The sequence below is a fragment of the Bison bison genome, unplaced genomic scaffold, assembly GCF_000754665.1.
Source record: "Bison bison bison isolate TAMUID 2011002044 unplaced genomic scaffold, Bison_UMD1.0 scf7180017864468, whole genome shotgun sequence".
Classification (NCBI taxonomy): domain Eukaryota; kingdom Metazoa; phylum Chordata; class Mammalia; order Artiodactyla; family Bovidae; genus Bison; species Bison bison.
Window position 1 is genome coordinate 1,491,599 of NW_011495029.1, and position 15,629 is coordinate 1,507,227.

The 15,629-nt window shown below is 46.5% G+C and overlaps 1 protein-coding gene across 5 annotated transcripts in view; it reads left to right on the forward strand.

Moving 5' to 3' along the window:
* The window catches only part of USP18 (ubiquitin specific peptidase 18), a 30,645-nt gene that overhangs the window by 8,285 nt on the left and 6,731 nt on the right, over nucleotides 1-15,629 (forward strand). For 3 of the 5 annotated variants that reach the window (XM_010860564.1, XM_010860563.1, XM_010860565.1), the window contains exons 2-8: nucleotides 3,690-3,800; nucleotides 4,862-4,958; nucleotides 6,003-6,148; nucleotides 12,095-12,174; nucleotides 12,430-12,576; nucleotides 12,845-12,940; nucleotides 13,366-14,748. In XM_010860564.1, the coding sequence (XP_010858866.1) occupies nucleotides 3,797-3,800; nucleotides 4,862-4,958; nucleotides 6,003-6,148; nucleotides 12,095-12,174; nucleotides 12,430-12,576; nucleotides 12,845-12,940; nucleotides 13,366-13,941 (1,146 nt within the window). In that variant the 5' untranslated portion in view covers nucleotides 3,690-3,796 and the 3' untranslated portion in view covers nucleotides 13,942-14,748. Of the gene's footprint in view, nucleotides 1-3,689; nucleotides 3,801-4,861; nucleotides 4,959-6,002; nucleotides 6,149-12,094; nucleotides 12,175-12,429; nucleotides 12,577-12,844; nucleotides 12,941-13,365; nucleotides 14,749-15,629 lie in introns of those variants that run through there. The other 2 variants (XM_010860567.1, XM_010860566.1) reach the window with 1 other exon arrangement.

A 15,629-nucleotide genomic window follows, 5' to 3' on the forward strand; every position in this document is an offset into this window, starting at 1 on the left:
ACGCTGGGCTGGAGGAAGCACAAGCTGGAATCAAGACTGCCAGGAAAAATATCAATAACCTCAGATACGCAGATGACACCACCTTTATGGCAGAAAGTGAAGAAGAACTAAAGAGCCTCTTGATGAAAGTGAAAGAGGAAAGTGAAAAGGTTGGCTTAAAGCTCAACATTCAGAAAACTAAGATTATGGCATCCAGTCTCATCACTTCATGGCAAATAGACGGGGAAACAGTGGAAGTAGTGGCTGACTTTATTATTCTGGGCTCCAAAATCATTGCAGATGGTGATTACAGCCGTAAAATAAAAGATGCTTACTCCTTGGAAGAAAAGTTATGACCAACTTAGACAGCATATTAAAAAGCAGAGACATTACTTTGCCAACTAAGGTCCATCTAGTCAAGGCTATGGTTTTTCCATTTGTCATGTATGGATGTAAGAGTTGGACTATAAAGAAAGCTGAGCACCGAAGAATTGATGCTTTTGAACTCTGGTGTTGGAGAAGACTCTTGAGAGTCCCTTGGACTGCAAGGAGATCCAACCAGTCCATCCTAAAGGAGGTCAGTCCTGGATGTTCATTGGAAGGACTGATGTTGAAGCTGAAACTCCAATACTTTGGCCACCTAATGCGAAAAGCTGACTCATTTGAAAAGACCCTGATGCTGGGAAAGACTGAGGGCAGGAGGAGAAGGGAACCCACAGAGGATGAGATGGTTGGATGGCATCATCGACTCGATGGACGTGGGTTTGGATGGACTCTGGGAGTTGGTGATGGACAGGGAGGCCAGGCGTGCTGCGGTTCATGGGGTCGCAAAGAGTCGGACACGACTGAGCGCCTGAACTGAGCCCTTGTTGTGGTGCACAGGCTTTCTCTAGTTGTGGAGTGCTGGCTCTAGAGCACGGGCTCAGTAGTTGTGTCATATGGGCTTAGTTGTCCTGTGGCGTGGGGGATCTTCCCTGACCAGAGATTGAACCTGTGTCCCCTGCATTGGAAGGTATATTCTTAACCACTGGACCACCAGGGAAGTCCCCAGAATTCTTAACCGATGCCAGTTTAACAGTGTAAAATGGTATCTCATTATGGTCAAGGTTTGCAGTTCCCTGACCACTAGTGACCACTTAACTTTTTATAAAACTTCAAATTCTGAAACTCTACATTTTTTCCAGTCCTGACTTAGATTCAGCTATGCAGATTTGCTCAGAGTCCTTTGCACACTCTTCCCACATGCTCCTCCCCCAACCATTGGGCTTCTTTGCACATCACCTGCCTTGTCCCAAGGTGTCCTTTATTTTAAACCATACCCTTTCCTTCGTAATAAACTCAGATCCAGACCCACTTTTCCCACAAAACTTGCCCTTGTGAACATCAGGGAATTTAGGTCACTTCATTTAAACACTGAGTCCTAATAGGCCTCTCAGCCAGTGGCTAAAGTGCAGATGGGTACAAGGCGTTTAGCTACGTTTATTAATAACCTTAGGGGGAGTTCCATGGTGGTCCAGTGGTTAAGACTCTGTGTTCCCCATGAAGGGGCCTGGGTTCAATCCTGGCCGGGGAACTAGATCCTGTCCACTGCAACTAAGAGATCCCTCGTGCTACAGCTAAGATCCAGCACAGCCAAATAAATGTTTAAAAGCAAACCCTTAACTTTGTACACTGTGACCTTGTAATTATATTTCTAAGAATCTCTCCCAAATACTGATTTAGCGACTGGTTGTATCTGATGGTCAGGTAAGTTAGAAAGCCACAGACTTATTTGCATCAGGATAGGGAAATGATGGTCATGAGTTTGCGCAAGCTCTGCAAGATACAGAACAGGGAAGTCTGGTGTGCTGCAGTCCATAGTGTCACAAAGAGTTGGACACGACGGAGTGACTGAACGACAACAAGGGGAATAATTGAGCAAACAGTATGGGTTGTGGCCTCAGCTTAGACTCTGGGCAGGCCTGAGCCCTGAGCTGCCGGCAAAGCTGAAGCCCTATCAGCAGAATTCCATGAGATGAAAAGGAAGGAGGCAGTGGGAGGCCTGGGCGTAGATCCCACTTCCGTATCAAGTCTGCTTGTAGACACAAGGGAACCTTTGTGCATGGATCGCTGTGTTGGGCAGTGCCCTGCAGACACCTGTGTGCACTCTGGGAAGGTACAGACAGGGTACGGTGCTTGGGACCTGTTCTGAGACTCCTGAGATTCCAAGTATACCTGGAGAGGATGCACAGGTAGCTGAAGTCTGTGCTGTCTGGAGGAAGTGGGTTCTGGTTCACATGACCTTGTTTACAGCTGTGGTTTTGTTGTATCTGTGACCTTTGGTTTGACTGAGGAAAAATCAGATAGGTAGAGAAAGGTTTTATACCTAAAGATATTCCCTGTATTTTTTTTTTTTAAGTAATGGTAAATAATTGAAAACAACCAGATTATTCCACAGTGTTTGTTGCTATATTAGGAATCATTGTGAAATGGTTGATAATGTACTGCTTTTTCTATCTCATGTTACAAGAATTTTCCCAAGTCATTTTAAGCACTTTACAAATTTTCTTGTGTGCTGATATAGCAACAAAATTACAGGCCTCTGTCAGTGACCCGTGACCACAGAAGGGGAAAAGGAGAAAGCCCAGGGCAGAAAAGAATGTGTGATAAAGTTTATTATGTGACTGTGCACACATGGGCGTGGTGTTTGGGTTCCCAAGGACATTTACCAGTCAGTGCTGGCTGAGTGTCGGCATTTCTTGGTGGAGCCTGTTGAGAAGAAGAGTATATACTGTGTGTGTGTGTGTGTGTGTGTGTGTGTGTGTGTGTTGTCTAAGAAAACTCAATAGACTGAGGACCTGCTATTGACTTGCTCCTCCGTTGATGGTGTCATCCCAGCTGAGATGATCGTGGGAGAGGTGTGCTGGGGAGCACCCTTGGGAAGACACCAGGGCGGGGGGCAGGGAGAAGTGAACACAGCAGGGTGGGCAAAGAGGGGACTCGAACTGCCAGACTCTGCAACAGAAGCCTCAGCTGATCCTAAGGGGAACTCGGGACTGGGTAACCCTTCAGAGCTATCACACCTTCAGGCAGGTGGTAAGGCCGTCATGCCCCTCATTGTCCAACCCCTGGAGAGGGACTGGGCCAGCTGTCTTCACTGGGATGAATTCCTCGGAGGCCTCAGTGGGGGGCTGTTGACCACCAACACCTGTCGGCCTGGGGAAGGGCTTCTGCCCTTCCAGAGTCTGGGTGTCGCCACCTCCCACCACAGGCAATATAGCTGTTCCCACATCAGGGTACAATGAGCCAGGTATCCGGATGGTCCTTGTACCGCACCCATGGGGCGTCAACAGCACCCTGGCTTCCCCGCTGAGGAACCAGGACAGGCTTCCTCCGGTCCAGCATGCAGACAGCCTTCGGGCAGTGGCACTGATGGCCTCCAGCGATGGTTTGGGCCTGGGATTGAGCAACAGGGAGACCCAGGTGTATGGCCTGGACCCTTGGTGAATGTGGAGCCGTTTGCCTGAATAGAGAGCCCGGAGGTAGGGGGAGAGGTTGTGGCCATGGGTCCTGATGAGGAGACAGTGGGGATGAGGGACCACAGGGATGGTGCTCGCCGAGTTGTCGATTTTCGCCCTATAGCTTTGTGGCTGGTCTCCCCAGACACTGACCCTCTAAGACTGACTGTTGGAAGTCAAAACTGGTCACACAGATGTTCTTCCTCTTCACAGAGGGCCTCCCAAGGCCAGCTCATGAGCGCTCTTCTGGGAAGTGAGGTCTAGCTGTCCTGAAGACGCCTGCAGCAGCTGTCAGTCCAGGGACCTTGGAGCAACCACTGATGGGTACGTGTCAGGACCCCTGCCGGTCCTGGCTGTCTGCACGTTTCTCTGCAGAGCCTATTGAGAAGGACGAGGCAGAGGAAGCCCAAGCCCACCAGCCAAGACCCCGCTTCTGCTCTTTTGTCTGCATAGAAACGCTTTGCTTGTCCACTGGACCCTGAAGCCGTGGAGCCGTGTGGTCCATGAGGCCTGCTCTCTTGTGCCTCCACTTTGGCAGCTGTGCAGTGGGGACTATTGAGCTCCTGAGCACATAGGCTTGTTGGGAAAAATGGGGACCACTTTAATCCCGCACACCTGGGGCTTCTGCTGAGTGGGGAGTGGACATCTGTGGCCCTGCTGGACCAGATTCCTGGTTCTTGTTGCCCTAGCATGTATACCAGAGCCCTTTGCCCAGGAACTCTGAGAAAGTGGACTCCCTTCCTCTTAAATGACACACCTTGTAGGGCCTGCTGAGCACAGGGTGGGTGGGAGAGGGGAGGTTGGTGGTTAGTGGGTCAGAGAAATGCTCTCTTGGTTTTCCCACATCCACGGAAGTTCCCTGTAGCTTGCAGCCTCTTGAGGTAAGTTCAGATGAGGTGGGTCCCCCAAGCTTTCTCTTGATTTCCTCCCACCGTGTGGTAGGGCCTGGGTAGGGTGTTTGCACCAGGGTCTGGAATAGGTTGTCTGGGAGGGTGTTCTTGGCCCTGACCCCGTGGATGCCCACTGTGGCCCAGCGCTGTGGGGCAGCTGCCGGGCAGGGCTCCGAGCTCCCCCAGATGCTGTCTATAGTCTTCTCTTCCTCTGCTCTTACTGCTGCACTGTTACCAGTTTGACAGCGAATGATGCCCCTCGTTGTGGCGTGTCTCTTTCCTGGACGGTGGAGACTTTGGCTGCTGTTTCACTTTTCAGAGGCTGGTGTTTCTCTTTCGTTTCCAATTTGTTTGCAACCTCCTTAGTGAATTCTTTGTGCCCCTGGGAGTCCTTTGTAGGATTTCACGTCCTCATGAGGGCCGAGAAGAATGTTTGGTGTTTGTTGAGTTCCATGGAGGGCCTTTCTCTCAGTGTCTTCCCTCTGCTCCTTGCAGGCCCGGTCGGTTTACACAACATTGGACAGACATGCTGTCTTAACTCCCTGATCCAGGTGCTTGTTAGAAATGTGGGATTTGCCAAGATACTGAAGAGGTAAGACCATTGTTAAGGCAGATAAATGTGTGTATTGTTTTTTGTTTTTGTTTATTCTGTTATTCAGTTATTTGGACTTTGAGAAGTCTTCTTTCAAAAGCTGCCAGAGAAGAGATCTTGTTTTGTACAATCTGAACTATACATTGTAATCATCTAGGAAGTTTAAAAAAATGTGAAATGCTGATCCCACTCCAGATATTTGGTTTCACTTGGGATCTGCATGGGTTTCTAGGGTGGGGCCCAAGATGGGTACTTTCCAGAAAACTCCCCAGATGATTCTAAAATGCAGCCAGACTGAGAACCACTGATTTGGTTAAAAGGAAGTTGGGGTAGTATCAGTAGGCGGGTCCATGAGTCTGTTGACTTTTCTCAAACAGCACACACACACACACACACACACACACACATACACACACAGAGTATATATACACACAGTACACACACTGTGAAAACCCTTCTTTTCAGTGGGTTCTGCCAAGAAGTGTTGAGGCTCAGCCAGCAGTGACTGAGTGGAACACCATGCCAATGTGTGCATATTCACATAATACACCTTATCGCTCATTCTTTTCTGCCTTGAGCTTTCTCCATTTCCCGTTTCATGGACACGGGAGGTTGCCTGTAATTAAATCATTGCCAGAATACACTGACGTTCCTTCCCGTGTCCTTCCCAGGACTAGACCTTACTTGCTGTTTCCCTTTGAAGGACTTCAGGCTGGGTGTGTGCTGAGGACCGAGGACCTACTGCTCTTGCCCTTCATCTTGGTGTGATTCTCGTGCAGGGTGGGGAGAGGGTGCCCCGTCTCGAGAGGATGCTCTATAGCTGATTTGCTGACATGGCCGTCCTCAGCCTTGTCTGTACATTTTAGTCATCCGGGAAATAAAAATTTTGATAAATGGGCCCCGCCCCCAGAAATCCTGATGTGGTCCATCTGCGGAGTGGCCTGGACATGGAGATTTTTGAAAGTTCTTCCAGGTGACTCTAGTGTGGCCCTGGCGTTGAGAACAGTGGGGACAGGGAGGTTTGTGGCTCTTCTCACCCGGCAGGATAACGGTGCCAGGCGGAGCTGAGGAGCAGAGGAGGAGTGTCCCCTTCCAGCTGCTCTTGCTGCTGGAGAAGATGCAGGACAGCCGGAAGAAGGCGGTGCAGCCCACGGAGCTGGCCTACTGTCTGCAGAAGTACAACATTCCGAGTAAGACGGTCCTCCTGCTCTGGCTCCCGGCCTGGTGCTCTGAGGGGAAGGGGAGCTCTTGGAGGGGTGAGGGGGAGGGAGCAGAAGAGAGGAGAGTGGAGGAAAGGAGGGGCCTCATGGCCCTTGAGTGCACAGGAAGGAAACCCTCCTTGTGTTGGACGCCTGTGTGTGTATCTGAAATACCTTAAACAACCCTCATCTCGCAGGGACAGCATTTATTTCGTTATTCATGTTTTACTTTCGTACTCACTCTTTTCCTGCCTCTCAGTGGAGTAAGTCAGCCTAGGAGTCTCCTCAAAGCTGGTTCAGCTGCAGGTAAAGCATCCTAAAGAAATAGAATACAGGATTCGTAAGGAGAAACCATGTTCTATGAAAGGAAACTCTTAAATAGCTTAGTTTTTTTTTTTTAAACAGACTCAAATGAAATATACATCACATACTATAAATTTAGTCATTTAAAAGTATACAATTCAGAGGTTTTTAGGATTTCACAAAGCTGTGGAATTATCATCACAGTCTAAATTTAGCAAATTTTTATCATCTCCCCAAAGAAATCCTCTACCTGTTAATAATTGCTCACCATCCTCCTTTGTCTTCTTCCAGGTTTCCCACATCTAGCTTTTAGATCTAGACCTGTGTTTCTCTTAGAGTTAAATTTTGTGAATGGTGTGAGGTAGGGGTCCAGCTTCGTTCTTTTGTACGTGGTATCCAGTTGTTTCAGCGCCACGTGTTGAAGGTACTCCTCTCTTGCTCAGTTGGTCTAGTTTCTTTCCTTGTTCCAGTGAGCATCCTCTCACTTCAGCCTGGCAAACTCCTCTCAGCCATCCTTGTGAGGCAGGCCTGGTGGTGATGATCTCTTAGCTTTTCTCTGTCTGGGAAAGCCTGTGTCTCTCCTTCATTTCTGAAGGACAGCGTTCCCGGATAACGTTCTGTTTATCAGCAGTTTCTCCTTTCATCCCTTTGTATATACCTACCTACTTTCTCATGGTCTGTAAGGTTTGTGCTGAGAATGTACTGATACCTTATGAAGCGGGTTCCCTTGGGGTGATAGGCTTCTTTTCTCATATGGCTTTTAAGATCTCTTTGATTAAAAAAAAAATTATTTTTGGTTGCTCTGGGTCTTTGTTGCTTTGCGTGGGCCTTTTTTCTAGTTTGGGGGAGTGGAGGCTACTTTTCCTTGCAGCGTGTGGGCTTCTCATTGTGGTGGCTTCTCTTGTTGCGGAGCACTGGCTCTGGGGCACGTGGGCTCGGCAACTGCAGCTCCCAGGCTCTGTTGCACAGGCTCAATGCTGTAGCCCATGGGCTTAGTTGCTCTGTGACTTGTGAGATCTTCCCAGACCAGCGATCAAACCTGAGTCCTATCCACTGCACCATCAGGAGTTCCTGTCTCTGACTTTTGACAGTATTATGATGTTTCTTAGAGAACAGTTAGTTGAGAGGAATATGTTTGGGAACCAACAAGCTTCCTGAACTTCAATGTCTGAATGTCTCCCCAGATTTGGGATGTCCCAGCCACTGTTTCTTGAGATAAGTTTTCTACCCTTTCCCTTCTCATCTTCTGGGACTCCATCAAAGTGTAGGTTGTTTCCATGCATTGTAAGTTAGGTCGTGGATTTGAGATCTTTCTTGTTTTTTTAACATAAGCATTTGTAGTCTGAATTTTTCCTCCAGCTTTGCTCTCACTGCAGCCCATAAATTTTGGTATGTTGTGTTTTTATTTTCATTTGTCTCTCAATATTCTCATTTTTTTCTGTTACACAACACAGTGATTAAGTATTTCTACACATTTCAAAATGAACACCATAGGTCTAATTACCATGGGTTACCATGCAAAGATATTACATAACTATTAACTCGGTTCCCCACACTGTACATTTAATACCTGTGCTTCACTTATTTTGCAACTGGAAGTTTGTGCCTCTTAATCTCCCTCACATATTTCTGTCCTCTCTCCGATTCACACTGGAGACTGCTTAGGTTCCTTTTTCGTTGTTATTCAGTCACTCAGTCATATCTGATTCTTTTGAGACCCCATGGAGTGTAGCATACCAGGCTTCCCTGTCCTTCAGTATCTCCCAGAGTTTGCTCAAACTCATGTCCATTGAGTTGATGATGCCATCCAACCATCTCATCCTCTGTGGCCCCCTTCTCCTCCTCCTCTCAATCTTTCCCAGCATCAGGGTCTTTTCCAATGAGTCAGCTCTTTGCATCAGGTGGCTCCATTATTGGAGCTTCAGCTTCAGCATCAGCCCTTCCAATTAGGTTGTTTGTTTTCTTAGTGTTGAGTTCGAAGAGTTTTTTGTATATTTTGTATCTTCTTAAAATATCTCTTTTGTAAATATTTTCTGTCAATCTGTAGTTTGCTTTCTCATGCTCCTGACAGAGCAGAAATTGTTAATTTTAATGAAGTCCAGCTTATCAGTTCTTTATTTTATTGATTATACCTTGCTGTCATATCTAAAAAATAATCACCAAACCCAAGGCCGTGTAGATTTAGTCTTATATTGTCTTAAGGAGTTTTATTTACAGTTTTGCATTTTAAATTTAGGTCTGTTATCTATTTTGTTCATTTGCTTCTTTTTTAGGATATAAGGTCTGTGTCCAGATTGGTTTTTTTCATGTGAATGTTCAGGTATTTGAGCAACATTTGGTGAAAACGCTGGTTTCCATTGTGAAAGAGCAGTGGACAATTGTTTCAGTCAATTCAGTCGTTCAGTCACATCTGACTCTTTGTGACCCCATGGACTGCAGCATGCCAGGCTTCCCTGTCCATCACCAACCCTCGGAGCTTGCTTAAGCTCACGTCCATCAAGTCGATGATGCCATCCAACCATCCTATCCTCTGTCTTTCCCTTTTCCTCCTGTCTTCAGTCTTTCCCAAGACCTTTCAATCTTTTGACATTGTTTATTTTGATGTATTTTGGGCTCTCTCTTCTGTCCCATTGATCTATTTTTCTATTCTTTTGTAATACCACTTTGTCTTGATAACTGAGGCTCTGTAGTTTGATATTAGTCGTCTGATTTTATTTGATTTTTTCCTTCAGTACTTTGTTGGCTATTCTGAGTCTTCTGCTTCTCCAGGTAAACTTTGGAATAAGTTTATCAATATTCATGAAATAACTTTCTGGTATCTTTTTTAAAAATTATTTTATTTTATTTTATTTTTTTAACTTTGATGGAGTTGCATTGAGTCTAGAGATCAGGTTAGGAGGAAGAACTGGCATGTTGACAATTTTTAGTCTTTGTATCCATGAACATGGAATATCTCTCCATTAGGTAGGTCTTTTGATTTTATTCATCAGTGTTTGTAGCTTTTCTCATATCGATCTTGTACATATTTGGTGAGATTTATATCTAAGCATTTCATTTTATGTGCTCTACTATAAATTATATTGTGTTTTAAATTTAAAATCTCACTTGTTCATTGCTGATATATAAGAAAGTGATTGACTTCTATATATTTGCCTTGTAGCCTGCAATCTAACCATAATCACTTATTAGTTCCAGCAGTTTTTGGTTATTTTGCATTTTCTATGTGAATGATCATGTCATCTGCAAAGAAGGACATTCTGAAATCTTCCTTTCCAGTCAGTATACCCTTTATTTCCCTTTCTTATCTAATTAGCTAGGGCTTCCAATACAACATTGAAAAGGAGTGGTGAGAGGGAACTTTCTTGTTTATTTTCCTGATCTTGGAAGAAAGGCTGCTAGTTTCTCACGATTAAATGTGATATTAGCTGTAGGTTTTTTGAAGATGTTCCTTATCAATCTTAGGAAGGTTCTGTCCATTCTTAGTTGGCTGAGAGTTTTTATCATGAATGGGTTTTGGATTTTGGCAGATGACTTTCTGTATCTATTAATGTACTCATGTGAATATTCTTTAGAGCCTGTTGATGTCATAGGTTCATAAATTGATTTCCAGTTGAACTAGTCTTGCATGCCTGGGATAAGTCTTGGTTGTGGTGTATAATTCTTTTTACATTGTTTGGATTCTATTTGCTAATATTATCTTAACAGATTTTGAATCTGTGTTCATGTGAGATACTGATCTATAGTTTTCTTTTATTGGAATGTTTTTGTCTGGCTTGGTATTAGGGCGAAGGTGATCTTATAGAATGAGTTGGGAAGTATTCCCTCTGCTTCTATCTTAGGAGATTTTGGGGAATTGGAAGAATTCCTCCCATAAATGTTTGGTTGAATTCATCAGTGAACCCAGTGGATGCTCTGTTCATTTTTCATCATTCATTTTTCCTTTCATTCCTCAGACTGGATAACCTCCGTTGACCTATTTTCAGGTTTGATGATTCCTTTGCCAACTCAGATCTGCTATTGACTACTTCTGGTGAGCACTTCTGTCCTTCTACTCTTCTAGTCAGGAATTTCGATTTGGTCTTTTACGTGTTTCTTTTCTCTATTGATACTTTTTATTTGGTGAGACATTGTTTTCATTCTTTAGTTATTTTGGGTTTTTGGATGCTTTAGTTCTTTGAACATACAGTAATAACTAATCTGAAGTCTTTGTCTAGTACATCTGGGGCATCTCAGTGAGTTTCTAGTGATTGCTCTTCTTCCTGTGTGTGCACCGTATTTTCCTGTTTCCTTGTGTGTCTTGGAATTTTTTGTTAGAAACTAGACATCTTAGATAATGTGACAACACTGAACATCAGAAACCCCCACAGTGGGGTCTCTTCTTGCTGTTGTTTTTACTGTAAGATCTTTCCTTTGAGTTTCTGGCCAGGCTTTTCTTGCCTCGGCTGGCATGGTTGCCTTAGGTAACTGAGTTGTTTATTGTCGCTGAGCATTTTCCACAGACACCCTGGGAATATTACAGGCTTTCAGCTTTGAGTCAGGTTAAATAACAGCAACCTCCTTTAAATGGGCTTTTCCCTGGAGCTGCTGCAAACAGGTCAGATCGTGGGAATGCTCCTGGCCAGGGGCTTTCCTAGGTGCCCAGTCCAGCCCCAGCCTGTCGCCTGTGGCAACTGCAAGGCTTCTCGTTTTCAAGCCTTCTGCAGAGCATTGAAGAGTGTGTGGGAACCAGCCAAGTTGAGGAAGCCGCAGTCCCTGCTCTGCAGTTTTTCCTGAATTCCTAAGATTTTTGTAAACTCTTGGTTTTGTTGCTTGTGTGGAGGAGTGGGTTTAGAGAGACCCTCTCTCTGCTGCCCCAGGTATAGCTCATGTTTCTCTAGTTTTCCTAACAGTTTGTATGCCTGGGGAAGTCTTCTCTAAATTGTGAGTCCATACATGGATACTCACCTTCTGCTAGAATGTAGGTTTCCTGGGAACAGGCTTGTGCAGTACCTGCATGTAGCAGGAGTGAAGGAAATTATAGGTTGGGCAGGGCCCCGGTATTTCTCAGATGAATTGGGACTCCTGGTTCTGGAATGGGCAGATGAGGCAGGACGTCTCTGCCTGGCAAAGTGACTTGACCCTCTTCATGTTCTGTGTTGGCTCTGGGGAAGGCAGCCTGCTGAAAGTAATTCTCTGGAGACAGCATCAGTTCAACCTGCTACTAGCCTGTTAATCCCTGTTTTGGGATTATTAGCTTGGAATTTGGATTGATTAACCATTCATCTGGGCTTTCTGGGTGACTCAGATGGTAAAGAATCTGCCTGCAATGGAGGAGAACCCGGGTTCGATCCCTAGGTGGAAGATCTAATAAGTAATGCTCACTGATTATGTGCTGGTTATTGAGTTGGTAAGGGAATTAGACTGACAGAGTCTTTGCCTCCATGGAGCTGACAATTGAGAGAAGAGACAGGCCAAAACAAAATAAAACCCCCAAACATTGAGTACAAATTGTGATAAGTATCACAAAGGAAATGGTATTAAGAGGTATGAAGGAAATGGTGTTAACAGGTATGAATTCTGAGTCTGGCAGCTGGGGCAGGAGGGCATGACCCGCATCATGGGCCCTCCCTGGGAGTTGCTTTTCTCTTTGGCCAGTGTTTGTCCAGCATGATGCTGCCCAGCTCTACCTCACAGTCTGGAACCTGATCAAGAACCAGATCACAGACGTGGACTTGGTAAGTCCTAGAACAGAGAGCTCAGAAAGGGAGGATGCTGTCCTTGTGCACATGGAAACCAAGAGGAAACGTGTAGAATGCTCACCACAGTCGTGCAGTGTGGCCGCTATGACTTCTCTGCACCTTAGTGAGCAGGGGCAGGGGCAGCCGCTATTTCTGGAGCTCTGTGTGGTGTCTCCAGCTCTGGACGTAGCTGACCTGTTCACTCGGGCTCTCTTTGCCCCTCTTACTCCTACCCCCCGCCCCACGTTGCAGGTGGCAAGGCTGCAAGCCCTCTACACCATCCGGTTGAAGGAGTCCTTTGTCTGTCTTGAATGTACCTCGGAGATGAGCAGAAACAGCAGCATGCTGGCCCTCCCCCTGTCTGTCTTTGATATGCACTGGAAGCCCCTGAAAACGCTGGTGAGGTTCCTCCTGGGGAGTTTGCTATTCCCTGCAGCCCAATGTTGTCAGCGCTCCCTTGCTTCTTTAATGCACCCTTGGCTTTTAAAAGCCGCTGTCCTCCGTCTCCCCTTGTCCTTCCTGCTCCTCAACAAGTAGATCCTCTCTGAGATCCTGGCACGTGCACCACGCGGGCTGATGTCAGGGGAACCTGAGGAGAACCCTTGTCTGTGGGGAAAAGGGTGACTCCAGGTGGAGTAACCCTGGCTTTCCCTGCTCTCTGGGGCAGGAGGACGCTCTCCACTGTTTCTTCCAGCCCCAGGAGCTGTCCAGCAAAGACAAGTGCTTCTGTGAGAGCTGTGGCAGGAAGACTCTCTGGAAGCAGGTACTCGCTGCTGATCAGAGGCTTCCCTGGACTGTGGGGTGGGAGGGGGCGGGCCCTTGGGGAGGGGGCATGCTGAGGGAGGGAATCCGCCAGGCTGGGTCCAGGATCCTGGGGGCTTCTGATGCCCAGAGCTGTGGATGCGCTCCTGGGGCCCCATCACTGTACGGGTAGGGAGGGCACAAGAGCCACACTCAGGCCCACCCTCGCCTGGGCTCAGGGAGCAGACTCCACAGTCCCCTACAGACACCTGTGGAACCCTGGGCTGCTCAAGCCTTCTGTGGGAGACCCAGCAGATTCCAGGAGGGGTGCTGTTTCACTCCCTTCTTTTTGGGGAGGAAGAACATCCTGTTGGCCCTGGTGCTTCTTGGAATTGACCTGTTTGAAGTACCTGGGACTCATCTCCACGGTGACTGTGTTTTTTCCAGGTCTTGACACTGACCCATCTGCCCCAGACACTGACCATCCACCTCATGAGATTCTCCATCAGAAACCTGCGGGCAGAAAAAGTCTGCCACTCATTGTATTTCCCCCAGAATCTGGATCTAACCAAGCTCTTTGAGACAAAGGGAGAGCCCTGCAGTGCTGAGGAGCAGGTGAGGGCCCTTGTGCTCCTTACACACAAACACGCACACACACACATATACACACCCCACACACACACACCCTGGCCTCATCAGAGCCCATGTCTTTTGTCTGTCTCCCTCCCCACCCCTATCAGACACCACATCCTTTGTCTGTCTCCTTCCCCTGAGCTGCCCAGCATCACACACACCAGAGATGCGTTTTGGGTTTGGGGCGTCATCCTCTCCTCTGTGGCCGAGCTCAGGATGCACAGGGAGGAACACTCACCAACGCTTAGTGTGATTCGTGGAAACATAGTCACACATTTAAGAAACACTGATCTTTCAATAAGGAGTTTAGACTCTTCTCGAATAACAGCCATGGGGCTGTTAGCTTCACATTCCCACCAGCGTTGCTGTTGGCAGCTACATTTCTGTTAAGACTCAGAAGACTTTATTTCTAATGACTGGACAGCTATCTCCCAGCACTGACAGAAGAAACCATACTTCAGAACCTTCCTTTTACATAGGGTGTGCCACAGGTGACCCACATCCTGGGTGCTAAGCAGCACCAGCCTTGCTTCCTTCTCCCGACAGATTACACTTGCCTTGGGGATAAGAAAGGAGCCAGCACTTGGGGCCAAATTGATTTAGAGTAAAGTTGAATCCAGTTGTCTCGAGCTAGTAAGTTGTCGGGAGATTCTGAGAAAAGTGACATAAATATCTTTTCTCCATAGGTTTAAAATCCTACATTTATTGCCATATATACATGGGTCAGTTTTTGGACTGTCTGTTTTGTTCCCCTGGGCTGTTTACTATCCATGCTCTAGAACTATGGGTTTGTGTTTTTTTTTTGAAAAATTGAGGCCTGACCATGTGTTTGAGTGGCTCCTATTATAATAGGGTTTCCTTCCCTGTTTGGGGCATAGGATTCTGTTCTTTCCTTCTAGTTTCCTTATTTCTACTTGCACAGCCTACCTAATGAAGTATCTTAAAATTCTTTTACCTTGAAAAGACATGTGAGACATATAATGTCTCCCTATCTACCAACAGCCTAAACAGTTGTGCAGACTCACAACCAGTCTTTCTTTATTTGCACCCCATCCTCTTCCTTCTCCAAACCTCTACTGGGTTATTTTGAAGCAAATCTCAGATGCCATGCATGTCATTTGCCAGTATTTCATTATGTCTCTCTAGGGCTTCCTTGGTGGCTCAGACGGTAAATGCTTTCAATGCTGGAGATCTGGGTTCAATCCCTGGGTCAGGAAGGTCCCCTGGAGGAGGGCATGGCCACCCACTGCAGTATTCTTGCCTGGAGAATCCCCATGGACCGAGGAGCCTGGCAGGCTACAGTCCATGAGGTCTCTAAGAGTTGGACATGACTGAGCACCTAAGCACACAGCACATGTCTCTCTAAAGAAGAAGCACACTTTTTCCAAACATGACCAGTTTCATCTCATGATTATGTAATATCCTCTAATATCCAGTCGGTATGTGGATCTCCTGACTGTCCTGTAAGTTGTTTGCTGTGTTTGAATCTAGATCCACATAAAGTCTACACTTGCATTTGCCTCGGTTTGCTCCCTCCCTCCCTTGGCCTTTCTTTCTTCCATAGGTTCTGTTTCTTTGTTGTTCTCTCTCCTTTTCTTTTCCTTGAGATGCATTTGTTTGAAGGGTTTTATGTACATCCAGAATTGGCTGGTGGTCTTGTTTGGCGCTTTCCTCTCTCCTTGTATTTCCTGTAAACTGATAGTTCCATCCAGAGTTTGCCCCAGAGTAATATTAAAAACCCAGCGTAATGTCCTCACGTGAGAACAGAGAATGATTTGAGCCCTCCCTTTTAGGGACAAAGCTTTGTTTTGTCGACTAAAAAATACAGTCACAACCTGAAAGTAGAGAGTTTTTTATCTGGTGGGAATGTTTAGGACTCAGAGTCCCAGAGACAGTATCTCAGTAGCTCTGAGAAAACTGCTCCAAGGAGGCAGGAGGGCAGTGAACCAGTGAGGTTGCTCAGTCATATCCGCCTCTTTGCAACCCCATGAACTGTAGCTTACCAGGCTCCTCCATCCCTGGAATTTTCCAGGCAAGAGTACTGGAGTGGGTTGCCATTTCCTTCTCCAGGGGATCTT